This window comes from Elephantulus edwardii, unplaced genomic scaffold, assembly GCF_000299155.1.
Source record: "Elephantulus edwardii isolate Elephantulus edwardi_28Jun2011 unplaced genomic scaffold, EleEdw1.0 scaffold00356, whole genome shotgun sequence".
Taxonomy (NCBI): Eukaryota; Metazoa; Chordata; class Mammalia; order Macroscelidea; family Macroscelididae; genus Elephantulus; species Elephantulus edwardii.
In genome coordinates this window covers 1,029,962-1,057,604 of record NW_006400106.1, presented here as the reverse complement: position 1 = coordinate 1,057,604, position 27,643 = coordinate 1,029,962, and the positions used below count along the sequence as shown (strand labels likewise).

General features: G+C 38.7%; 1 protein-coding gene across 1 annotated transcript in view; it reads left to right on the top strand.

Annotated features, from left to right (window-relative positions):
- Nucleotides 1–27,643, top strand: part of DCBLD2 (discoidin, CUB and LCCL domain containing 2) — a 108,392-nt gene that overhangs the window by 7,891 nt on the left and 72,858 nt on the right. The window contains exon 2 of the mRNA XM_006902008.1: nucleotides 18,715–18,942. Coding sequence (XP_006902070.1) covers nucleotides 18,715–18,942 — 228 coding nt within the window. The remainder of the gene's footprint in view (nucleotides 1–18,714; nucleotides 18,943–27,643) is intronic.

Sequence of the window (27,643 nt, the reverse complement as noted above, 5' to 3'; positions counted from 1 at the left end):
GGCTTGGTAGCACAGCTTCCTTCCACTAGGCCAACGTAGCTCTCTCTTGGTCGTCGTCATTATTGTTGTTTAATGCTGTCGAGTCCTCTCAATAAATCTCTACTTCCTTTTCTTTATGATGACTCAAGATTAAAAGAATTTGAGTTGCTTATAACTCATACTGACCCTAAGTACAGTAGCTCCATACCCTGCTCTATCCTGCGCCAATCTTATTATCTCTGACACACCTACCCCCATTACCCCAGTCACTGAGTAAAGACATCTCTTCAAGGGTCTTCCTTTCTTCTTGTGCTGTTCCCTCCACCTTCCTAAACATGACATCCCTCTCCAAGGACTGGTCCCACCTTGCACCGTGTCCAAAATATGTCAGATGAAGCTTCAGAATACTTGCTTCCAAAGAGCAGCAGCCTGGTTTCACCCTATCTAAGACAAACCTGTTTGTTCTCCTAACAGACCATGGTATATTCAATAGTCTCTCCAACACCACAGCTCAAAGGCATCTATTCTCCTTCTCTCATCCCTAGTCATTGTCCAGTTCTCTGATGCACAGCAAGTAATTGCAAAGGCAGTGGCCTGAATCAAGTGCACCTTAGTCTCCAGACTGACATTGTTGCTCTCTGACAGCAGATTTTTTTTCAATGCCATTTGTCTTTTAATTTCCTGGCTGCTGGTACCAAGAGTATTGATTGCGGACTCAAGCAGACTAACGTTGTTAACAGTCTCAATCTCTTCGTGTGTCATGATGCTGCCACTTGGCCCAGTAGTGATAATCTTTGTTTTCTTGATGTTGAGCTTCAATCCATATTGAAGGCTGCAGTCCTTGACCTTTTGCAGCAAGCGCTTCAGGTCCTCCTCAGTTTCAGCAAGCAAGGTTTTATCATCTGCTTAGTACAGATTGTTGATGAATCTTCCTCCAGTCCTGATGCCACATTTCTCCTCATAGAGCCCAGCCTCCCAGATAATCTGTTCTGCATATAGATTGAAAAGGTATGGAGAAAACTTTATAGAAATAGTGATTTTGATAAATGTGTGAAATGTTGACAAGTTTTCTAATGAGGCTTGCAGATTTGGTTTAAAATATAACAACTTAAGACCATCGGGAGCTGTAGTGATTAGTCCATACACAGAGTGTTGCACCTTTAAACAAGCCCAGCACCTGAAGCAATATGAGTCCACCAACAGCTCCATGGTGTAAAGATGTGCAGTCTCATCGCACTAAGATGGACAGCCTTGAAAACCTTATGGAAATTCAGTGTGCATTGGAATGGATTCAATGGCAGTGAATTTTATGTCCATAGCACTTTATGTTTATTTAAAGATTTTATTCAGATAACAATGACAGGTATGTAGAGCCAATACTAGAATGATAATTATCCCCAGATCTACTGTATTATTTGTCAGTGTATAATTTTTAATGTTCCTTCCTATCCTGTATTCATATACCTGGGTAATTTTACATAGTAATAGTGTTGTGTTAGGCTTATAGACAAAAATAATTTTAAGTTAATATATAGGCCAATTTAGCACCTAGACGAATACCAATGAAATAAAAAAGAAAGCATGCAGACTCTTTTCCATTGAGCTGATTCTGATTCATTGTGATACTCCATTGGCTTTCTGAGGTGATAAATCTTCTTTCCCAGGGAGTTTCTGGTGGCTTTGAATGGCCAGAGACTCACAGCCCTTCGTTAGCAACTCAGTGATACAAACTATGCCACCTGCGCTCCTTCGAAATACAGTAAGGCATAAATTTTAAAAGTGGGAAAATTCATTATAGGACATTACTTCTGAAGTAATTACTTTATCATTTGTAATCGTTATTGAATTCTTTTCATTATTTCATTTAATTAAATTACTCATTCTACCTATGATCTTTCACAAAATACTTCCTTCCCATGTATTAGCTGAGAGATTCTGTTGTTAACTTCCAGAGTCAGTACCAACTTACTTCAACCTTGTGCACAGTAGAAGGAAACATTGCCCAGTGTTGCATAATCCTTACAATAATTTGTTTGAATTCATTGTTTGAGCCATTAACCCATTTGTTAACCCATTTTGTTGTGGGCCTTCATCTTTTCTCTCAACCCTCTTCTTCACCAAGCACAATGAAAACTAATTTTTTCTAGTAACATGTCCAATTATCTGAAAGGATGTTTCTTTCTAAGGAGTACTTTGGTTATACTTCTTCCAAAATATATTTGCTTTTAGTTTTCTCTCACATTTCTCTTACTTAAGAATTGACTCATAGCTGACCATCCAACAGATTTTCAGAGGCTGAAAATTGCGGAGAGGAGATTGCCTGTCTTTCTCCTGTGGAGCAGCTGGTAGTGACGAACTGTCTTTGAGTTAGCATCATTACTCCTTACCCACTTGTCTACGAGAGCTCCCTGTCCTTCCAATACATTATATATTCAGCATTCTTTTCCAACACTAAAGTTCAAAATCATCAGTTCTTACACCTTCTTTTTGCAATGTCTAGTTTTCATATGCATATGAAGTGATTGAAAGTACCATGAGTTAGGTGAGCCACACCTTAGTCCTAAGAGTGATATCCTTGCTTTTTGACACTTTAAAGATGAAAGTGCCAGCCTTACAGGTAAAACCCCCGACACTGTGACTTTTGGACATCTCTTAAGTCTGGAACAGAATCCACCTCTACAGGTCATCTTTAAGCCAAATAGTAGAGAGGCCTCTGAAGTGAATAATACCGGAGAGAAACATGCTCTTCAGGATAATCAATCATATGAGTCTAAAAGAGCAGTTTTTGCTAATAATGAAACTTAGAAAAAAGGGCAAGAAAGAAGGGCACATGAAAGTAAGAGAATCCAGGGCTTAGGTAGAAATAGCAGCCAATGTCAAGAAACAAATACATATATATAGAAGAGTAGAGTAGAAAACAAAATTTTTAACTGAACTACAAAAAAGTTAAAAAATATGTCTTTGCAATAGATTTGCCCATTCAGTGGATGTGATTTTTTTTTTTACTACTGCTTTCATAGATGGTGATAGTGGATTCAAGTAAAGTGAAATTTTGAAAACATTTTCTCTATTTATCATGATGATGTTTATTGGTTCATTTTGTTTTACTTGTGATGTAATTCATTATGGAAGCTGTTTGTTCTTGGGTGCTGTTGAGTTGGAACTGACGCATAGCTGACAGACACTCCAGTGGGTTTTCAGAGGCAGTACATCATACAGGAGATTGCTCATCCTTCTCCCACAGAGCAGCTGGTGGGTTCAAACCGCATGCTTTTGGGATGCAGTGCAACTCCTTCCCCTAAGCCACCAGAGCTGTTCTTTCTTTTTTTTTTTTTGCTTGTCTTTGTTAGGTGCTGTCAAGTTGAATATGACTCATAGTAACCATATGAACAGTGGATCTGAACCCGTCCTATCTTGTGCCATCTTCACGGTTTCTAACTAGAGCCCATTGTGGCAGTCACCATGTCAGTCCACCTGGTTGAGGGTCTTCCTCTCTTTGGCCGACTCTCTACCCTTCCAAGCATCATGTCCTTCTCCAAGAAATGGCCCTTCCTGGAGACATGCCTGAAGTATGTGAGGTAAAGCCTCATCATCCTTGCCTCCAAAGAGCACTCCAGCTGCATCCTCTCTCGGACAGATTTATTTGTTCTTTTGACAGTCTGTGGGATATTCAGTGCTCCTCTCCAATGCCACAATTCAAAGGCATCAATTCTTCTGTCATCTGTATTCATTATTCACCTCTCAAATAGATGCATAGCAAGTGATCAGAAAAACCATGGCCTGAATCAGACACACCTTAGTCCCCAAATTGGCGTTATTACTCCTCAATAATTTGGAGAGGTCCCTAACTGCAGTCTTTCCAAAGAAATATGTCTCCTGATTTCCTGAAGGGTTTTAATTCTGGATCCAAGCAAGATGAAGTTATTGACAGTTTAAGTCTCTTCTCCATCCACCATGAGGTTGCCTCTCAGTCCATTGGTAAGAATCCTTGTTTTGTTGAAATTGAGATGCAGGCCATACCATAGGCTGCATTCCTTTATCTTCTGCAGTAGGTTCTTCAAGTCCTCCTCACTTTCAGCAAGCAAGGTTATGTCATCTGCATAACAAGTTATTGATGAGTCTCCTTCCAATCTTAATGCCACATTCTTCTTCATAAAGGCCAGCTTTTCAAATAGTTTGCTCAGCGTACAGATTGAATAGATATATAGAGAGAATACAACTTTGATACACTCCCTTCTTAATTTTAAACCAAGCAGTGTTTTCCTGTTCTGTTCACACAACAGCCTCCTGGTCTAAGTATAGGTTTCACATGAGCACAATTATGGGCTCTGGGATTCCCATTCTTCTCAATGTTAGCCACAACTTGTTACGATCCACACTCAAAGACCTTTGCATAGTCAATAAATCACAAGTAGGCATTCTTCTTGTATGCTTTACTTTCAACCAGGATCCATCTGACATCAACAGTGATATCCCTGATACCACGGCCTCTTTTAAATCCTGCTTGAACTTCTGGATGTTCTCTATATATGCACTGTACTAGCTGTTTTTTAATAATATTCAGCAATGTTTTGCTTGCATATGATATTAATGATAGTGTTTGATAGTTTCCACATTCAGTTTGATCACCTTTTTTGGAAATGGGAACAAATATGGACATCTCCCAGTTCGTTGGCCAGAAAGCTGGCCTCCAAATTTCCTGGCATGGACTGATGAGTGTATGCAAGGCTGCATCAGTTAATTGAAACAAGTGAATTGGTAACACATTGATTTCTGGGGCCTTATTTTTTTGCCAGTGCCTTCAAAGCATCTTCTACTTCCTCCTTCATTACCATTAGCTGGTACATCCTGAAATTTTTCAGTGTCAGTCATTTCTTTTTGGCACAGTAATTCTGTGTATTTCCTCCATCTTTTGATGCTTTCTGAGTCACTCAGTATATTGCCCATAGCATCTTCCAGCATTGCAACTCGAGATTTAAATTTGTTTTTCGGTTCTCTCTGTTTGAGAAATGAAGAACAAGGTCTTCCCTTTTTATTCTCCAATTCCAGCTCTCTGGACTTTTCATTATAATACTTTGTCCTCTTGAGCTGCCCTTTTGCTTTTTTTACTTTTTAAAAACTACTCTTTTACTTTGACATGTCTTCCCTTCTTGATGCTCTAGTGCAATTTTCAGAGTCTCTTCTCACAACCATTTAGTTTTTTCTTTCTCTTCTGTCTTTGTAATGACCTTTTGCTTTCCTGATAAATTATATTCTTGATATGCTTCAACTCATCTGGTCTTCGATCATTGGTGTTCAGTGCCTCGTACATATTCTTAACATGGTCTTCAAATTCAGACGGCATACATTCAAGGTCATATCTTGGTTCTTGTGGATTTATTTTCATTTTCTTTGGCCTCAGTTTGAACTTGCATATGAGTAGTTGATGGTCTGACACCAGTTTGCCCCTGGCCTAATTTTGACTGCCGATATTGAGCTTTTGCAATGATTTATTCCACAGATGTAGTCAATGATTCCTATGCAGCCCATTAGGTGAAACCCATGTGTAAAGTTGTCATTTCTGTCTTTTAAAAAAGGTATTTTCAATGAATACATCATTAAATACAAAATTCAATCATTCTATTTCCAACCTCATTTCTATATCAAGCCCATGTTTCCCCAACTACTCTTCTTTCTTCACTGTTTCCAACTTTTGCATTCCAGTCACCAGTTATCATTAATGCATCTTGATTGCATGTATAGTCAATTTCAGACTGCAAGATTTGGTAAAAATTACCAATTTCTCCCTCTTTGGCTCTAGATGTAGGAGGGTGTATTTTAATAATAGTCATGTTAGTGGGCATTCCTTGTGTGCATATTTAAGTTAGTATAGATATTTGAGAGGATTTACTTTCTGAGCAGTTGAAAGAGGGCAAGAGGGAGCTTGTAGAACTGCAGAAGAGTGCCTTTAAATCTACTGAGGCACAAGATGGACAGGTCATAGGTCCTAGGGAATTGCAGGGCCAGCAGAGCAAGGGAACTACTTCGAGCTGATTAGTGACACAGGGAAATGGCTCTCTTCCTGTGCACAGTAGATATTAAGGGTGAACCTGTAAATGGGTCCTAAATGAAAGGAAGATTAGAGAGCCCAGCCTTTGCCTAGGAAAATTAAACCCCACTACTTGTGGCCAAGTCTACAACCAGTTGACCCCCCCTGAGAATTCCTGAGATTAAGAATCCAGAACTGAATTAGCACTAGAGAGAAACCTAAGAACAGTAGTGCCCTCTAGTGCTTCTCAGGAAAAGACACCAACTCCATGTTGGACCATTGCCTTATAGAGACCCAGTGGAGCAGAGAGGGGCTACTCTGCAGGGATTGCAGGGCTATGAGTTATTGTGGAAACAGGCTACTCTTCCTTCTGGAGTGGCAGGGAGATGCATCCCATCCTCTGGTTAGCAGCATGGTGTTTTCAGGCCACATCACCAGGGTGCCAAATCAGAAAAGTCTCTTGTAAAAACACAGAATACAAAACTTGAAATAAAATGAATATAACTGGTTTGATCCCTGCTTTGAAGCTGACATTTGAACCCATTCTTTTCTAATGACACTTAGTCTCTAGGTTGAGATATTTTTTTTTCTTTTTACTTGACAGTTCTGATTTTTTTGCGAGAGGTCATATGATCTAGGAAGGTTAGGATATGGGGTTGGTCGGTTGATGCTCAGGAGGATACAGGGGCTCAGAATTGAAGGTTGCAGGTAGCAAGAAGTGAAGGCATTATATTGCAGATAGGAGAAAGAGTTGAGATCAAGAAGAGATTGGAAGAAAAGAGTCAAGTTCGTAAGAAAAACTTTGGCCTGAAGAGTGAGACATTAATTTTTATGATTTCCGGGTGAGAGTGGTCTTTTGTAACGGCTAAACCAAGCCGAGTTTGTGGTCCTGGTGAAAGGCTCTAGACTTGAAACTTCAGAGCTGCTATTAATGTTCTTCCTTGCATCAATTTATTGGTATTTAAGTCTGCTTAATGTTCTGTAATTGTCTCTAGAGATAAGTAATAAAAAAAATTAATTCCATTCTTTCTCTGGAACAGTATCAACATTTGTATCTGTCTTAATACATCTGACCTTATGCTTTTCACAGGAAGTGAACACTTGTTCTAGAAAGTAATCCCCTAGTGAAATCTGTAGCCAGAGAAACCGGAAGATCAGGTTTCAGAGTTTTTCCTCCACTGAAATAAAATTTAAACATGTCAGTTGCAGGCTTCTACTTTGTATGGTCAGTTATATTTTAATGGAGATTATCTGAAAAAGGAGAAGAAAAGGTGATGGTAATGATGAGATGCTATTGACTGTGTGGTCCCAATAAGCTGTGGCTGACTCTGAGAAGAATGGAAATCCCAGAATATTTGATTGTGCTTATGTGAAACCTATACTTGAACCAAGAGGCATTCATCAGAACAGAGCAAGGAGACACTGCATGGTTCAAAATTGGGAAGAGAGTCTGCCAGGAGTGTGTTCTGTCTCCATACATTTTTCAATCTGTATGCAGAACACATTATCCAGGATGCTGGGCTATACAAGGAGGAATGTGGCATCAGGATTGGCCGAAGATTTATCAACAACTTTCATTATGTAGATGACACAACCCTGCTAGCTGAAATTGAGGAGGCCCTGAAGTGCTTGCAAAAGAATGTCAAGGACTACAGCCTTCAATATGGATTGAAGCTCAACATCAAGAAAACAAGATTCTCACCATTGGGCCAATTGGCAACATCAGTCTGGATGGTGAAGAGATTGAAATAGTTAACAGTTTTAGTTTGCTTGGCTATATAGTCAACACTCTTCGTACCAGCAGCCAGGAAATCAAGAGATGAATTGCAATTGGGAAGTCAGCTGTCAGGGACCTCTCCAGAGTACTGAAGAACAATGACGTCAGGCTGGAGACAAAGATGTGCTTGATCCAGGCTTTAGTCTTCTCATTTGCGTGCTATGCCTCGAAGAGCTGCACAGTGACTAGGGATGATAGAGAATGGATGCCTTTGAGCTGTGGTGCTGGAGAAGAGTGTTGAATATACCATGGACTGCTAGGAGAACAAAAAAGTTCGTCTTGGAGAGGGTGAGGACAGGCTACTCCTTGGAGCCAAGGATTCTGAAGCTTTGTCTGGCATACTTTGGACATGTTGCAAGGAGGGACCATCCTTGTAGAGGAACACCATGTTTGGAAGAATGGAGGAACAGCGCAGGAGAGGAAGACCCTAGATGAGATGGATTGATTCAGTGACTGGGGTAATGGGTGTACATGTGTTAGAGACTATTAGGTTGGCTCAAGATTAAGAGCAGAGTTCAGAGCTGTTGTACATTTGGTCACTATGAGTTGCAAGCAACTCGACAGCATGTAACAATAACAACATAGTATGATAGATGGAGAAAAAATTGAAGTTGTTAATGATTTCATTTTGCTTAAATCCTCAGTTGACACTTGACACCAGCTGTCAGGAAATCAAAAGACAAGTTACATTGGGAAAATTTGCTCTAAGGGGCCTTCTCCAGAGAGCTAAGAAACAACAGTATCAGTCTAAAGGCCAAGGCGCTTCTGATCCAGGCCACAGCCTTCTCAGTTGCTTGCTAAGCACCTAAGAATGACAGAAGAAAATTGATGCCTTTTGAGTTGTGTTGCTGGAGAAGAGTCTTGAACATGCCATAGACTGCCAAGAGAACAAACACAGCTGTCCTGGAGAAAGTGAAACTGTGGTGCTGCTTGGAGGCAAGGATTTTGAAATTCTATCTCACATACTTTGGACCTGTTATCAGGAGAGGCCAGTTCTTAGAAAGGGATATGCTTGGAAAGGTATAAAGTCAATCACCAGACCTTTGACTAGATGGATTGACACACTAACTTGTGGCAGTGGAGACAGCAGATATGTCAGAGATGATGAGGTTGACTCAGGGTCGTCGTTCGTAGGGTCTCTGAGTCATAGTCGACTTGGTGGCACACAACAAAAATGTTGGTACGTCTGGGTGAGTTTGAAGAAAAGTGCAACAATGAATGGATGGAAATCCAAAATCTCTGTAAATGTTCATTAAAATTATTAAAATAAAATTAAAAAAAAAACCAAGACTGCAAACAAAATGTGGCATTTTCTCACAGTGTAACCCTATGCCACAGCAGACAAGGGAACATTGGATGCTTCGAAGTTCAAAAGACCCCAGGATACTCTGATAAGGGCAAGAAACCAGACACAAGAAACTCCACATTGTATGGATTCCTTTCCACAAATGTCCAGAAAAAAACTTAAACAGAAAGGAGAAACAGTGACCTGGGATCAAAGTAGAAATTGAAATAAACTACAATTAGACATGGTTATCTTTTGAGGATGATGCTGGTGTTTGCATGTTTTTTACAACTTTGAATCACTTTTAAACAAATCATTAAACTGTGTGAATTAAAAAAAAAAGTTAATCTTTAGGTTGTTGTTGTTAGGTGCCGTCGAGTTGTAGAAGACTCATCGTGACCCTATGAATGAAAGGCCTGAGCACTGTTCGTACATAAGAGTTTCCGGAGGCAAGCCATTTCGGAAGTGGATGCCGCTCCTGCTTCCAGGCTTGTTTTAGTCGGGAAGCTCCAGCAAACACTGTCCATCATGGGTTCCCATTACCACGTTTGGCACATAAGTGTCACAGTGTTCAGCATCACAACAGCTACGAGTTACCTCTGTACAGCAATGCACAGACCAGTGCTATACCAGCTAGAAGAAAGTTTGACAGGAAAACAATTTGAACCCGGTGGAGGGCTTCAGATTAAAATCACCCACCTTCAGCTTGGTAGCATAGCTTTCTTTCCACTAGGCCAACGTGGCTCTCTCTCTAATCTAATCTAATCTTTAGGTTAGTCCATTGAATAAAAATTTTCCTTTTGAACAGGTTTTTTTTCTTCTTCTTTTTTCCTTCCATAAAAGGAAAGCATTCTGCTTGCTTTAAAAATTGGAAAGTGGGAACATAAAACTCTTTCGTATAACCAGTGACTTTTTGAGCAGAATTATTCCAAGTTGTACCCTTAGCGAACAGAATGGTATTCATTACCTTTGGGCCTAAGAAACTCAGCCAAGAACTAAATCTGATCTTCAGTGTGAGTTTTTCTAGCTCTTGTTTTAAATCAGCATTTCTTGACCTCAGCACTGTTTGTGCTTTGGGATGATCTTTCTCGGGTCTTTTGGGCTGCCTTGCCCATAGTAGGAAGTTTAGCAGCACCCATTGGATGCCAGTAGCACACATCATACTCCCTTACTTGTGACAGCTACAAATGTGGCCCATTCTTGCCAAGTGGGAACCAGACTTCCTCCTGCACACACTGTCAGAATCACTCTAAGTATACTCTACTATCTGTTGTTGAGAAAAAAACCAAACCATTTTTTAAGGTTTTAGCTTTTGCTTAGATACTATGCTGTATTTCAGTTATTTGGTAGAATAAGCTTTCCTTTTAAAAATTGTGACGATAAACTGCAAACTTTTAACTAACTTGGGGATAAAGACAAGGTTTTTCTTTTGAGAAGCCAAATTATTTCCTATAGACATCAGGTGGAGTCTTTTTAATAAGTAGATCATGAAATCAATTTAGTGTCTACTTGCAGTGTTTTATAGTCTAAGACTCATAGTGATTCTGCATAGAGCACAAGGAAACACTGTTAGATCTTGTATCATCGTGGGCAGTCTGGACTTCTTGAAACCCTTCTTGAAACCATTTTCCCAACCCATCTCATTGAGTCTCTTCTTTATTTTCACTTACCCTCACTTTACCAGGCCTACTATCTTTCTCAAGAGAACATATCCAAAGTATGTGAGATGAAGTCTATCCACCCTTGCTCCTAAGATACAACTGGCTATACCTCTTCTAAGACAGTTTGTTCTTTTGATAGTCTGTGGTATAAATGATATTCTTTGCCAGCACCACAATTCAGAGTCATTGATTCTTCTTTTATCTTCCATATTCATTGCCCATCTTTCACATGCATATGTTGTTATGTGCCTTTGAGTCTCTTGTGTCTCATAATGACCCGATGTACAACAGTTCTGAACCCTGCTCTATCGTGAGCCCACCACATTGTCTCTGACACATTTAGATGGGTAGTCAACTCCCATACAATTTACTGTCTCTAAAAAAACCCACTGGAAGGCCAGTTTCAACTCAACATTACATCACCACATAGTTTATAATAGTTCTTAGTTGGCTAGGTTGGTGGTTTTGTTATCTAGTGCTGCTCTAACAGAAATAACCACAGTGGGTAGCTTTAATAAGCAAATTTTTTTTTTCTCCTGCACAGTTTAGGAGGCTTTAGGGCTTTCGAAAATCTGCTAGAGGATGACTCAGTGACACATAACATGTTGTTGTTTACTCTTTTCAGAGTCAGTTAATCTAACAGCAGAAGATTAACCATCCTTCACTTGTGGAGCACTTGGTGGTTTCAGCCTACCTTGGGAATTGCAGTGCAGTTTCTTACTACTAGATCACCAGAACTGTGTTAGGTCTGGAGGAAAGTCTTCGTCTCTTTGAGCTTCATGTAGTCTGTCATCTTTCTTCCCCTGTCTGTTTCTTTTGCTTAATCACTCTTCTATCTCAAAAGAGATTGATTCAAGACATGCCCTATGCATGTACATGTCCATTAATAACAAAGACAGTTTCTTTCCAAATGGAAATATGTATAACCACAGTTGTTAGGTGCTGTCGAGTCACCTGTGCCTCGTAGTGACCCTGTGTACTACAGCCCTAAACCCTGCTCTGTTCTGTGCCGATCTGATTGTCTCTGACGAACCTAACCCTATTACCCCAGTCACTGAATCCATTTTGAGGGCCTTCCTCTCTTGCATGGTTCCTCCACTCTCCCAAGCTTGACATCCCTCTCCAAGGACTGGTCCCTCCTTGTAGCATGTCTAAAGTATGTCAGACGATGCTTCAGAGGTAGAAGTCAGAATTTATAGCATGTATTTTGGTGGTGGGAGACATACAGTACAATTCTTAACAGTCACTTAAACCATTTATCTGGTCACTTTAAACTTTATCAAGTTATCATTGAAATGTGAAACATTCTAATTTATACACTGCAGTAGATTTGAGATTTCTTTTTACTTTGGTTTCTGGTGCATCCTGTTTGCAAGAGGAGGAAGCTCTGAACTCCATCACATATTTTAGAACATTCTTGGCATGTTACTTGTGGACTGTTCATGCCCTCCCCCTACACAGAATTCAGAAAAAGACAGCTCTATTTTAATTGTTTTCTTCTTCATCACCAGGCATGCAGAAGTCCTGTTTCTCATCAGTTAGTGTTTATTTTGTTAGCTTTTGTAGAAATTACACTGTAAAGAATAGAGCACAAGAAATATTTTCTGTATTTATTGAGACTCAGACATACAGGTCAGGATAAAGACATCCAAAAGTTACTCCTAACATTCTGTTTATACTCTTTTTATAAAATTCACTTTAAAATGGCAAACTAAGATGAATTAATAACCTTATGGGAAATAAGTTAGCTGTAACAGTCTATTGTTACAAAGTTGGTGTAGTTAGCCAATTCATTGGAAATTTTTGACTCTCTGAAGTCCATCAATACTTCCAATCAGAGTGAAAAGCTACTTGAATATTTATTTACTAAAGAAGGTGTTGGATTTTGAATGATTACACTTTTCCAGTGCTTTCTTTTAAAAGATTTTGACACCTCCAGAAAGCATATTTTCACAATAGTAAGAATATTTTAGACACGTTTCATAACATTAGAAACTCTGTTCTAGGCTAATTGTTTTTGTTTCTCTTTCTCTCTTAGGAAAAATGTTAATGATTGTTTAAAAGTTATTTTTATTACAATTCATTTATTTTCACAGTTGAGGATTTTATAGTCTTGTGTTTTTAATTTAGATTATATCCAGCAGAGATATTCAAGGTATTTTAATGATAGAAAAATTAGTGGGTTTGTTTGCCCCCCTGGGTTGCACTGCATTTTAAACTTTGTTGTTGTAAATGATCAATGGATATATTATACAAAACCCCCATGTTTACTTCATGTTGCCCATAGATATTATTATGTTATTGAACTGCTGAGCATAGCCCTTGTGTGTGTACCAAAGGCAAGAGTGGAAGATAGCCATATATCCGATTAAAAGTTTAGCTTTATACGAACGATAGCTTGTCTATGAAGCCAGATTTCCAGCACTGACTTAAAAGCAAGAAATAGCAATTAAACAGAATCACTCATTGCTGCAATCTTGATTCTGACTGTCTAATAATTGGCAATTCTCTAATACAGAGTACAACTACCTCTTCGAGTTGTCAAGGCTGTCTTTGTAGAGAGCTCTCTGTTGGTGTAGTGTGCTGCCAACCACAGGTTGGCTGTTCAAGTCCACCAGGGGCTCCGCAGGAGTATGATGGATAGTCACCTCCTGTAAATATTCACAGCCTTAGAAACCCAAATGGAAGGTCATTCTGAGTCAGAATCGACTCACAAGAAGAAGGTAATTTTTGCAGAAGTGGACTGCCACGTCTCTCTTCACGGAGTGACTTGCGTTTGAATGCCAGACCTTTTGGTTCACAGCTGAGTGCTTAACTCCTGTGCCACCTGTGCCGGCTGTATTTGAGAATCAAATTGATCAGCAAAAGATATGATTGCTCATTGTCATAAGAATCAAGGTGCAGAATTGATGATCCCTTAATGAAAATTATTGTTGAGGCTAGTTTGTGATTACTTCTTTAAAGTTAATATATAGCTTCCTTTTATATGCAATTCCCGAGCACTTATTCAGCATCCATAGGGAATTGCATTGCTAAGTCAAAGGTCATGTTTCTCAGGTGGCTCGAATCCAGCAGCCACTCCATGAGAGAAAGATGAGCAATCACATCACTTCCTATGTGGTTTATAGCCTCAGAAAACCTGGTGGTGGATCAACTGTGACTTCCAACTTGAGTGAGTTGCTTGCTTCATACTCTGGTGGATTCTTTCTTAAAGATCTTTAAAGTTTTCATGTGACCTAGTAGATAATATCAGCACTAAATTGTTAATAAAAATTAATAAACCAAGATAATAGAAAATTTAATTCCATCATCTGTTTCAGAATTCAACAATGTCATTTTATTATCGTTTTTTGAAGGGGGCAATGCTGCCTTTTTTTCCCCCCCAAAAAAAACAATGTTGGGGATTTTTCCCCCTTTAAAAGTCTTTAGTTTTAAGTTAAAGTTTGAAATCTTTGCTAGAAATTCAGAAGTGATGCTAAGCTTCATACTCTTAGGGTGCATTACCTTACTGCTCCCAGAGATTTCATGGGATGTTCAGTACTCACTTCCAGCACTACAACTCAAAGGCATCGCTTCTTCTTCTGTCATCCTTAGTCATTGTCCAGCTCTCAGATTCATAGCAAGTGACTGAAAAGATAATATTCCATGGTCTTTCAAAAGAGCAAAGAGGTATGTCTTGGCAAAAGTGCAGCCAGAGTGCTCTTTTGGAGGCAGAAATGACAGAACTTCGTTTCACATACATTGGGCATGTTGCTAGGCAGGCTTTTCCTTGGAGAGGGACATGTTAGGAAAGGTGGAGTGTTGACACAAGAAGGATCCTCAGCCAGATGGTCTGACACAGTAACTTCAGCACTGCGCTGTAATGTGGCAGAGATGAGAATGACACAGGACAGGACAGGGTTCAGATCTATTGTTCAGAGGGTCAATGAATCTTACTCCTAACAACAGTATTCATTTGAATACTACCTACCATTTCGTATGGGTCTTATCTGAAAGCAGAGAGTACCAGAGGAATGTCTATTTGTGTTTCATTGACTATGCAAAGGCATTTGACTGTATGGATCAGAGTTGTGCCTGACCTTGAGAAGAATGGGAATCCTTGAACACTTGATAGTGCTTATGCAAAACCTATATTTGGACCAGGAGGCAGTTGTCAGAACAAGAAAACACTGCATAGTTCAAAATCAGGAAAGGTATATGCTAGGGCTGCATCCTGTCTCCATTATCGTTTCAGTTTACATGCAGAACAGATCATGCAGGAGGCTGGCATTTATGAGGAGGAATGTGGCATCAGGATTGAAGGAAGACTTAGCAACAGTTTATGTTACTCAGATGACACAGCCTTACTTGCTGAAACTGAGAAGGATCTGAGGCATTTGCTGTAGAAGGTCAAGGACCACAGACTTCAATATGGATTGAAGCTCAACATCAAGAAAACAAAGATTCTGGGCCACTGGGCCAGTTTGCAACATCATGGTATATGGAGAAGAGATTGTTAACAGCTGCAGGTTGCTTGGCTCCACAATCAACACTCTTGGTACCAGCAGCCAGGAAATCAGAAGATGACTTGCACTGTGAAATCTGCTTTCAGGGACCTCTCCAGAATACTGAAAAGCAGTGATGTCAGAATAGAGACTAAAGTATGCCTGATTCAAACCATGGTCTTTGAAATTACTTGCTATACCAGGAATATACCACGGACAGCCAAGAAAATAAGTAGGCCTGTCTTGAAGAGGTGAAACTAGGCTGCTTCTTGGATTCAAGGACTTTGAAGCTCTGTCTCACATCCTTTGGGTATGTTACCAGGAGGGACCAGTTCTTAGAGGAGGACATCATGCCTGGAAGGGTGGAGAGACAGCACAAGAGAGGAAGACTCCAGATGAAATTAATTGACTTAATGATGGGGTAATAGGGGTAGGTGTGTTGGAGACAATGAAATTGTCTCAAGATAGTGTTCAGAGCTGTTGTATGTTCACAGGGCTGTTGTGAGTCACAAGTGACTCGATGGTACATAACAACAACAATAACAACAAACAGCACAATTGCCTCAATAGCTGCAACTTCTAGTGGAATATTACATGCTGCCATCTGAATGCTCCATGAAAGAGCAGACTTGATGATAAAGAAGAGAATACAGATAGTCGACTTTTATAAGCAAATCAATTAATAGGTTGCCTGAGTTTCTATATCAAGTTTCTAAATAGATTTCTAGAATAATGCTACTACTAAGATAATTAAGAACATTTTAAATTGTTGTTGTTGTTATGTGCCATCGAGTCACCTGCAACTCATACTGACCCTGTATACAACAGCTCTGAAGCCTGCCCTGTCCCGAACCAGTCACTGTATCCATTTCATCCTGGGTCTTCCTCTCCTGCATTGTCCCTCCACCCCTGGGACCATGATGTCCTTCTCCAAGGATCAGTTCTTCCAGACCACATGCCCAAAGTACGTGAATCAGAGCTTCAGAATCCTAGTCTCCAAGGAGAAACTTGGTTTTACCCTCACCAAGACAGACCTATTTATTTTCTTGGCAGTTCATGGTATGTTCAAGACTCTTCTCCAGCACCACAACTCAAAGGCATCAATTCTTATTCTGTCATCCTTAGTCATTGTCCAGCTCTGATTCATAGCAGTAATTGTGAAGACTTTGGCCTTGATCAGGCACACCTTCGTCTCTTGACTGACATTGTTTCTTCTTAGTACTCTGGAGAAGTCCCTGACAGCAGACTTTCGCAGTGCAGTTCATCTTTTGATTTCCTGACTGCCGGTGCCAAGAATGTTGATTGTGGAACCAAACAAGTTGAAACTGTAACAGCCTCAATCTCTTCTCTATCATGATGCTGCCAGTTGGCCCAATGGTGGAATATTTCCTTGATGCTAAGCTTCAATCCATATTGAAGACTACAGTCTTTGAACTTCTGCAGCAAATGCCTCAGGTCCTCTTCAGTTTCAGCAAGCAAGGTTCTGTCAAATGCATAACATAGGTTGTTGTTGAGTCTTCCTCCAATCTTGATGCCACATTTCTGTTCATAAAGCCCAACCTCCCAAATGATCTGTTCCGCATATAGATTGAGAAGACATGGAGACAGGACACATTTCTGATGCACTTCTTCACATGCAGTGCTTCCCTGCTCTGTTCTGAGGGCTGCTTCCTGGCCCAAGTATAGGGTTTTTGTTTGTTTGTTTTATTTAAATTTATTATTTATTTCAGTAAAAATTTACAAAGACTTTGGATTTCCATTCATCCATTGTTGCACTATTCTCCCCTCCCAACCCTCTCTCCTAGCATATTGCCCTCTTGGAAAAGTAAAAGAAAAATTCTTTCATTGTATTACAAACCCTCCCCTAGGTCCACTCCACCATGTAGCCTTCGCTCTAGACTCCTGTCATGACAAAAATACCTAATCACATATCCCTTTTAAACAGTTTTCTCCCTCATCTGTTTCAATGCAGTATACATTATTGAACCCATCTTTCTCAATCTCTTCCCCAACCCCAGGGTCAGTTCTATTTTACAGCACTGGCACCATGAAGTATTTGTCCTTTTGTGACCTAGATACTTCACTCAGCATAATGTCCTCCAGAGTCACCCATTTTGAATAATATTGCATGAGTTCCTTGTTTTTCAATGCAGCATAGTATTATTCCATTGCATGAATATATCACAGCTTCTCTATCCGTTCGTTTGTTGATGGGCACTTAGGTTGTTTCCAACTCCTTGCTATTGTGAACAAAGATGCAATAAACATGGGTGTACATATATCTGCTTGGATGTCAGTTATGATCTCTTTGGGGTATATTTCTAGTAGTGGAATTGCTGGGTCAAATGGTATCTCTATTTGCAACTTTTTGAGAAAAGTGCCATACTGCTTTCCACAGTGGTTGCACCATTTTACACTCCCACCAACAGTGATTAAGGGTTCCAGTTTCTCCACAACATCTCCAGGATTTGTTGCTTGCTGTTCTGTTAAATTTTGCTATTTTCTCTGGCATGAGATGGTATCTCATAGTTGTTTTCCAAGTATAGGTTTTGCATGAGCACAATCAGGTGTTCTGGGATTCTGATTCTCCCCAAAATTAACCACAGTTTGATGTGATCAACGCAGTCAAATGCTTTTGCATAGTCAGTGAAACACATTGCTTTCTGCCAAGACCCATCTGATATTGGTGATATGTTTCTACAGCCCCAAAATCTCTAAACCCAGCTTGTATTGCTGGTAGTTCTCTGTCGTTGCTGGAGACTCTTTAGCAGGATTTTGCTTGTGTGTGATATGAGTGATATATGATAATTTCCACACTCTGTTGGGTCACCTTATTTCGGAATGGAAATAAAAATTGATCTCTTCTAGTTAATTGTTAACCTTTAAACTTATTCTTTTCCTCTCTCATTCTATAGGGGGGAAAATGAGACTTTTGGAGGGTTACTAAAAAGTGAAATTCCAGTAGAATGTAAAATTGTCATTAAGTTTTGCTTTAATCCTTTCATGAAGGCATGTCTTACTGTCTGTAATATGGAGAGTCCTTATCTGCATGATATTTAGGACATTTTAAGTTTTTTTAGATATCATTTAAATTCCCACAGAGGTTATGGTGTGGATTTATAATAGATGAAGTAGATCACATGCTTTTAGAATTTACATTTACTTTGGAACAAATTAAATTTATTTTTAAAGTAATTTTAAAGTAATCTTTTAAACATTAGATTTCTTATGCATATGTATGTAGTAATGCAAAGTTATGTTTACTTTAGTTTATTGAGATTGGAAAGTTCTTTAAACTTATAAAAAGAATTCTTTTTACCCTGCTCGCCTGCTCTAGATTGTAGCAACTAAATGTACCAAGAACTATTTCATCTTGCCTTACACAGGGAATGTATTAGTATAAAATATTAGTCCTACATATTTAAAAATCTTCAGGAAAAAGTTACTACTTATAAGTTAAAGATGTAAGAACAATTTGTCATTTTAATTTCTTTTTTAAGGTGATGGATGTGGATACACTGTACTAGGCCCTGAAAGTGGAACCCTTACTTCTATAAATTACCCGGAAAACTATCCCAAAAGCACCGTTTGTGAATGGGAGATTCGCGTAAAGGTGGGACAGAGAGTGCACATCAAGTTCGGTGACTTTGACATTGAAGATTCTGATTCTTGTCACTTTAACTATGTAAGAATTTATAATGGAATTGGAGTCAGCAGAACGGAAATAGGTAGGAAATTTTTATTTCTAATAAATGTGCATGTCATTGCCTAAATTTTAAATCTAAAGCTTATACTGATGCTTAATAGTTAATAACTATACTGTAGAAACTGGTATGTGGGAAATTACGGAAAATGTGGATATTTCAAAATGACAAGACGATCTCTTTGTTTATTGACTTTTCAAAGAAATATTTTTGGTAGCTTTGAATACAACGGAAGAAGTAAGAAGTTAAATATATTTTTGTGCTTTTCTTTGCTAATGGTATTTGAGTTGAGTATAAGAGTAATTTATGCTGAGGGAGCCATATAGTATATGATTAAAGGCCTACACTCTGGATTCAGACTATCATAACGTGAATCCCAGCTCTGCTCTTAGCTTATGGTGTGACCTTGTGCCAGTTACCAAGCTTTCTGTTCCATCATTTGTAAAAAAGAGAATAACCTTGTACATGTAAAGGATTTAGAGCAGCAATGACACAGATTCATGCTCAGTAAACTCAGCTTCTTTTGACATTGAGTTGACTGAAGCTTGATGACTCAGTACAACAGAACAAAATGTCATAGCAATGCAAAAGCTACAATAGTATGACAGACTGACAGGAGGTAGTTCTTAAGAGCCATGGTACTCAATTGTGATTGTGTCAGATTATTGATAAACACTATATTGTTGTTGTTGATTGCCTTTGAGTTGAGCACAACTCATAGCTACCCTGTGAACAAAAAGCCTGAAGCCCCTCTACAACCATCAACATTTATCAAAGTTCATGGAGTTTCCTGAGGCATGTTGTTTAGGAAATGGGTGCCACTCCTGATTCCAAACCTGTCATAGTATGTTATTGTTATTATCTTGAGCCTTGGTGGTATAGGGTATACCGTCTTTGATTGCTGTCCAAAAGGTCAGTGGTTTGAAGCTACCAGGCCCTCTGTAAGAAGACAAGACCTTGTTCTTCCTCTTACTACTTAGAGTCGGCTAACCCCTAGTTCACCATCAGTAGGAGTTGACTCAACAGCAGTGGAGTTTATTTGTTTACCCCCTTCCTACACTAGTTGAGTCATACTTGATTGGGTGTAACCTAGACCTCCTTATTTTAAAAACTTCCCAGGAAAATATGCACTGTGCTGCTAATGTTTAGAACCATTGGTTGAAATATCAGTACTTTACTCTTAAATAAGAAAAATGGAAAACTTAAGATGGAAAATGTTGTTTTCGTGAGCTAACCTTATAAAATTTAAAACTTTAGAATTCCTTCAGACTTTGTTTGGAAACATTTTCTGGTACTGGTGTATAAAATGTGTTTTAGGAGTATAATCAGAATTTAGTACCCTGTGATAGGTCATACTCAACTTCTGACACATTTGAACTAGGATGAACTACAGTTACAACCATTTGGGACTATTTTTGTGCATTTTATTGTTAGTAGTAGATACTACATGTAGTCTTACAACATGTAATTTGCATGTAATTTATTATCATTCTCAGAGGTTCAAATAAAGATAAGAGTAACCCCTAACAAAATAAATAACAAAAATAAAGGCAATGATGAAAACTTTAAAAATGAGGTTTTACTTACATCAGAAACGATTTATGATGGAGTTGCTGAAATGGAACCCCATCATAAGTTAGGGTCTGTCTGTATTTAATTAGATATCATAGTATGTTTATTATGAAATCTCTTTTCCATTCTTTGGTTAAAAACTTTGCTATTTTTTGGCCCCTTATCGAACATAGGATAAATCTCTAGCCTGGTATTCTAGGTTCTCATTAGTGTCTCAACCAACTTTTGATTAACCTGGTGACTTGATCATGACATGAATATGTGGTGCCAGTTAAACTTTGGAAATACACTACAGCTGAAGTTGTAGAATTGCTATTACTGTAATAGAAAACAACTGTATGTTAAATGCTTCAGGTGTTAAAATAGCAAATAGATAGTCCCACCTGCCACACATTCGTGCAACAACAAATACAAGGTGACCCATGCTAACGTAAAGCCTCTGGAAGTTCACAGGAAATAAAGAAGATAGAGAAAAACATTAAATGACTCATAAGGATTCAGTAAGTCAAATTAAGAATGTGAAAAATTCTACAGACTAAGTGACCTAGTTTCTTCAAGATAGAAATAACTGAAGGGGAAGAAAAGGAGGAAGGAGAAGGGAACAGTTGCAGATTGGTAGACATATTTTTAAAAATAGTATGTAGATCTTGTTTAGATCTTTATTCAAATTAGCAAAATGCAAAAAGCTTAATTTTTAAGACTGAAAAGTTTTAATAGATAGTGGATATTCAGTGATAGCAAAGAATTATTTTAGATTTGGTCTTATTAGATTTTATTTTTTGTAAATTCTGATTTTTTTCTTTTTTTAGAGAACCATTCGGAAGTTTAATTAAAATGTCTAAGATAAAAAAAATAAATAAATAAAATGTCTAAGATTTCTTTTCAAATATTTCAGAATGAGGGAAAGGGTAGCAGTGACATATATTGAAAAATTACCAGTGGCATATTGATAGCGAATGTTAACATAGGAATTGTTAGACTGCCTTTTCTCTACCTTTAGGTATTTTGAGCTTTTCCGTGGTAAAGGGTTTCATTTTTAAATTATTTTAAAAAGGGAAGACCATTATTTTTTAGCATAATAAGCCGTAACTTAACTGTTAGGGGGAATAGAATGAGGACATTGTTTTTAACTCAAGCTAGGTTCTTGTCCCAGCTCAGAACGTAATTTACTTACAGTCCTTTTTCTAAGTCATTGAACTTGCCCAGATGTCAAGATCATGATATGTTTTGCAGCAGTTGGTGTACTGTAGATATTTAATAAATCTCAGTTGTATGTTTCCATTATTTCTGTGTTTTCCCTATTCTTTCTTTAAATGGATGAGGGGAAGGCTGCAGAAAGGTTCACAAGGCCCAGTGTTGATGGTTTCACTTCGACTTTAGTTTAGGGCATTATCACCTACATATATCCAGTGGTCTTGTATTGTAGACTAATCTGGTTAATAATAGGTAAGCTTCCTGGTGTAGAGGTCATTCAGTAAAAGTGCTTGATGTTTTGGTTGAAATTGACCTTCAGAGAAGAACTGAATAGAAACAAATTAGTGTGAACATCAAGATTTCAATGATAAGGGCATGTTGTTGTTGGTGTGTGCCATTGAGTTGGAACTGACCCATAGCTAAACCTCCAGCGGGTTTTCAGAGCAGTAAAGTGCACAGGAGTAGATTGCCCATACTTCTCCCCTAGACCACCTGGCGGGTTCAAAGTGTGTACCTTTGCGATTGCAGCACAGTGTCTTACCACTTGGCCACCATATCTCTCTGCCTCTTTTCCTCTTAAGGAAAAAGAAAAAAAGAAATCCGTCCTTACCATATCTGCATTTCTTAATATATATGGTTTATATTTATAAAATTTAAGTTTTTATTTTCACTTATGTGAGCGTTAAATTTAGAGACTTCTGAATGATATTATGGAATAGTCAATGACAAGAAAAGGAGAAAGATTTTTCAAGGAAACATTTTAAAGGTTTTTCTTTCTTGAAATTAATTAGAATCTGCCTTCAGTACTTGAGCACTTGATGTACTTGGCTGTAGGACAGTAGAACAGCTATTTCCTGTTCTCTTAGAAAAGGATAATAATATATAAATACTATATTAATATGCATGAGTTTATTATGGTTTTATGTAACTTTGCTCTAAATTGCTAAACTATCCAGAAACTTTTCTGAAATAATTTAGTGTAGCAGTACTCATTTCATGTAGAGTCACTAATAGAATATGTTTAATAATATCGTTAAGGTTGGCTTTCTGATTTTGAATTCAAAGCATCTTAAATGGACTTTTTTTGAGGAAGGGAGGAAGGAAGAATATTTTTGGTACATTTTCATAGGGAAAGCGAAATATTTTAAGGCTAAGTAGTTATTATAGGAATATGGATTCTACAGAAGAAAAAAATGTAAAATGTAAATTTGTGTCTGTGCCTACATATGGGTTCAAGGTTGTTTAAAGAGATTTACTCTGTCTTGTACTTTTATCCAAGGTACCTTCTTAAATAATTTCTCAAGTCTTCCTATTTAAAGGAGAAAAAAGTAGTTTGTTCTTTATCATGAAATCTCTTGAGCAAGCTATAATGATAATGTTGTTGTGTGCCATTGAGTTAGAACTAATTCATCGTTGACCTTTCAGCGGGTTTTCAGAGCCAGTAAATTGCATGACAAGAGATTACCAGTCCTTTACTAGCAGAGTAACTAGTGGATTTGAACCTCATACCTTTATGATTGCAGCACAGCTTCTTATCATTAAGATGCCAGAACTTCCTATAATGATAGTAATAGGAAGGGAGTGCATCAGGGATGAATTTTGTCTCTATACATTTTTCATTCATTATGTAGAACAGATCATTCGGGAGGCTGGGCTTTATGAGGAAAAATGTTGCATCAGGGTTGGAGGAAGGCTCACGAACAACCTGCAGTATGCAGATGACACAACCCTGCTTGCTGAAACTGAAGAGGATATGAAGCGCTTGCTGCAGAGGGTCAAGGACTGCAGTCTTCAATATGGATTGAAGCTCAACGTCAAGAAGACAGCGATTCTCACCATGATGGATAGAAAAAAGATTGAGGCTGTTAACGGTTACAACTTGCTCGGCTCCACAATCAACACTCTTGGCACCAGCAGTGAGGAAATTAAAAGATAAATTAGGTAAATCTGCTGTCAAGGGCCTTTCCAGAGTACTGAGACGTAATGATGTCAGTCTTGAGACTAAGGTGCACGTCATCCAGTCAGTGGTCTTTGCAATTACTTGCTATGCATCTAAGAGCCGGATAATAACTAAGGATGATAGAAGAATTGATGCCTTTGAGTTGTGGTGCTAGAGAACAGTCTTGAACATACCACGGGCTGCCAAGAAAACAGATAGGTCTGTCTTGGAGAAGGTGAAACCAAGCTTCTCCTTGGAGGCTAGGATTTTGAAGTTTTGTCTTAGATACTTTGGGCATGTGGCCAGGAGGGACCTTGGAAAAGGACATCATGGTCGCACAGGTGGAGGGACAGTGCAGGAGAGGAAGACCCTGGGTGAGATGGATTGAAACAGTGACTTGGTATGTCAGATTCGGAGATTGGCTGAGGACAGGATGGCACATAACAACAGTAATATCATGTCCTAATTAATGACAGCTTTTAAAAAAATTCTTTTTCTGTAGAAGCTTTGGATAAAAATAATTACTACATCTGCAGATATTTTTGAGGGATTTTGGTGTTCGCTTCTCTTGCATTAACCCTTGATTCGTGGTAAGGCCCGTGCACATTGGATGGGGTCACTGCCTAGTCCTCCACCGTTCTCATGATCAGTTGCAGATTGGACCATTGTGATTCATAGGATTTTCACCAACTGAAATGTGAAAGTAGACCACCCAGCCTTTTTTCTCTTTTGAGGCTTAGAGGGCAAACAAGTTGTTTTGATTCCTATTCTTTGACTTGGTTTTGTTGGTTTCCTCATGATTAGACTCACAGTAAGGTTTTTGGGCAGGAATATCCCAAGATTGATGTCGAGTTCTCATTGCTTCATATCAAAAGGAATGTGATGTAACTTTTGCCTTTTCACTGGTAATGCTAACTTTATTTTCTTGGCTAAGGAGCTGTCTTCCAGCTTTCTACACTGTAGATAGGTTTCTCTTTATAATCAGTAAAAATTACTTGGAGTAATTCTTTCTCCATGACTACTATTCTTCACTATGATTGTATTATTAATTTGAAATAGGATTTAGTTCACTTGTTTATCTATTTTTATTTTTTTTAAAATAAGCTCTTGTTACCTAGTGGGTAAGGGGTTGTGCTGCCAATCCAAAGGCATGGGATTTCCAGCCACTGGATGTTCAATAAGAGAAAAGTGAACAGTCTTCTCCTGTGCTTTGTACAGCCTCTGAAAACACCATTGGAGGGTCAGCCATGAGTCAGTTCTGACATAACAAGAACAGGTGAAACTTACAGAGCCCAGTTAGTTTCCCATACAGTGTTTTTATGTGCTGTCGAGTTGATTGTGACTCATACTGATCCCTGTGTACAATAGCTCTGAACCCTGTCCTATTATGAGCCAGTCTCACTGTCTCTGACACACCTACCGTCATTACCCTAGTTAATGAGTCAGTCCACTCATCTGGAGTCTCCCTCTCCTGCACTGGTACTCCGGTGTCACTCTGGAGAATAAGGTACACCTGATACGGGCCATGGTCTTTCTAGTCACTTACTATTCATTAGAGAGCTGGACAATGAATAGGAAGAATAGAAGGATAATTGATGTCTTTGAGCTGCGGTGCTGGTATTGAATGTACCATGAACGGCTAAGAGAACTAACAGGTTTGTCCTGGAGAGGGTTAAACCAGGCTGCTCCTTGGAGACAAGGATTCTGAGGCTTCATCTGACATACTTTGGACATGTTGCAAGGAGGGACCAGTCCTTGGAGAAGGATGTCATTCTTGGGAAGGTGGAGGGACAGCACAGGAGGGGAAGATCCTCTATGAGATGGATTGATTCAGTGACTGGGGTAATTGCAGTGGGTGTGTCAGAGACAGTGAGATTGGCACAGGACAGAGCAGGGTTTAGGGCTGTTGTACATAGGGTCGCTGATTCACAAGCGACTCGACGGCACATAACAACAACCATTTTATAGTTTCCGGTGTAACTACTTACACAGATTATTATAGTCACATAACAGTTTTAAAAGTCTGTATGTAAGTGTATTTGCACATGTCAGACTTGTGTTGTTCAAGGATCAACTGTACTTTGAAAAAAAATAAATAGTTGGAAACTGCACTACTGCATTCCTTCCTCTTGGCAAGCCTGACAATTTGCAGTGGTTTACACGTGTTGTTGCTTATGACTGGCCTATCAGTGCAGTGAAATAAGGTCTTCTATACAACTTTGGTATGTGTGTTGGTATTTTTCCCTTCACAGGATGTTAATTTGCCCATTGCTCTTTTTCCTTTCACTTTGCCATTTCTAAGATAACCCTTCACAGTTTTTAACTCTCTTCTCCCACTGGTGTCCGGATCCTGTGCACTCACTCATCTTGGTTGATAGCCAGTGCTATCACATATCCATGAATTTTCTCCCCCCCCCCATATATTTGCTGGTTGTATATATGTGTACTCATCTTCTGTGTCCTCCCTAATGATTCCTTGGTTAACTTTAATATACTAAGTGAATGTTAGATACATAGCATTCTATGGATATGCTTTAAGGAACTGTAGCCTGATAAAAACAAAATGAATTTTTGTTCTTTTGTTCCCGTTTCTTTTAAAGTTGTATTTGAGAACAAAACAAAATAACAGTAATTTTGTACTAAAATATTGTTTGGCTTTGGACATGTTGTAAGGAGAGACAGGTCTTTGGAGAGGGACATCATGCTGGGCAGAGTGGAGGGACTGCGCAGGAGGGGAAGACCCTCTATGAGGTGGATTGATTCAGTGACTGGGGTAATCGGGATGGATGTGACAGAGGCAATGAGATTGGCGCAGGATAGAGCAGGGTTTAGGGCTGCTGTACATAGGGTCGCTATGAGTCGCAAGCGACTCGATGACACATAACAACAACAACATATTCATGTATGATTATTGTTAACATGTTCATTTTAATTTTCTGTATCAGGATTTAAACAAACATACTAATCTTAATGACGTTAAGTATTGGGTATCATGATGGGAAACACGAGCCACAAAGTGCCATGTAAGAAAAGAAGACTGAGAGTCAAATTACTGTGGATATTTTTCCATAAGAAAGTGCAATTGAGAATAGATGGACTTTAATCTCCTGGATTTATCCATAATACAGAAGTTTCGTCTAAACAAGTTGTTGCCTTGTAAAATGAGGAAATTATACCAAAGGCTATGCTGAATCTTTTTTTCTGGAGTGGTTGAGCAGAAATGATCAGATTAATTTGTGGCTACAACAAAGAAGAATTATTGTCTCTCTTGAGTGATGTCATCACTCCAGAATGTTTCCTCTGTTTTGAAACAATCAATAAGAAATTGACAGCTGCCCCCTTTTTAATATGCAGCTGGTTGAAACTCACTCTTATTATGCGATCCAGATACCACCCAAGAATTCCTATTTGTGAGCCCACCTCATAGCCATTTTAAGGGCTATGTTCACATAGTGTGTTACTTGGTGTGCCACTAACTTAAGGTCAGTATTTTGAATCTACCTCTAGAGAAAGATAGAAAGTCTCCTCCTCTTAAAATTTATAGCCTAAGAGGCCAGAGGAAGGTCATATGAGTTGGAATGTTTTCAGCAGTGATGGGATTCAATAAGAAATACAGGCTTCTCTTAAATAGTGAAAAGTCTCTTTTTCTCAGAAAAGTTTTAAAAGAAGTATCTTGGTATGCTGTGTATGTCATACCTGTGATGCTTGGCAACAAATTTGCTTTCACTGCTTTGCTGACGTCCAAGCATAGTATGACTCATGGCTTTTTACATCAGCATACTTGGCATCTGAAGCTCTGCCAACTATCCTGAAAGAAATTGTCAGCTTATGAGATCCAGGACCTTGAATCACCACTTTTTCAAGATGTTAAGAATTCATAAACAAAATATGAAGCGCGCATCTGTCCAGAAAAATCTGATTTCCAGGAGTTGAGACATAAAGCCCTTAATGAAAATGGAAGTTTCACATATGAAACAGAAATAGCCCACTCCAAAAATTTGATGGGAAGGATTTATATTA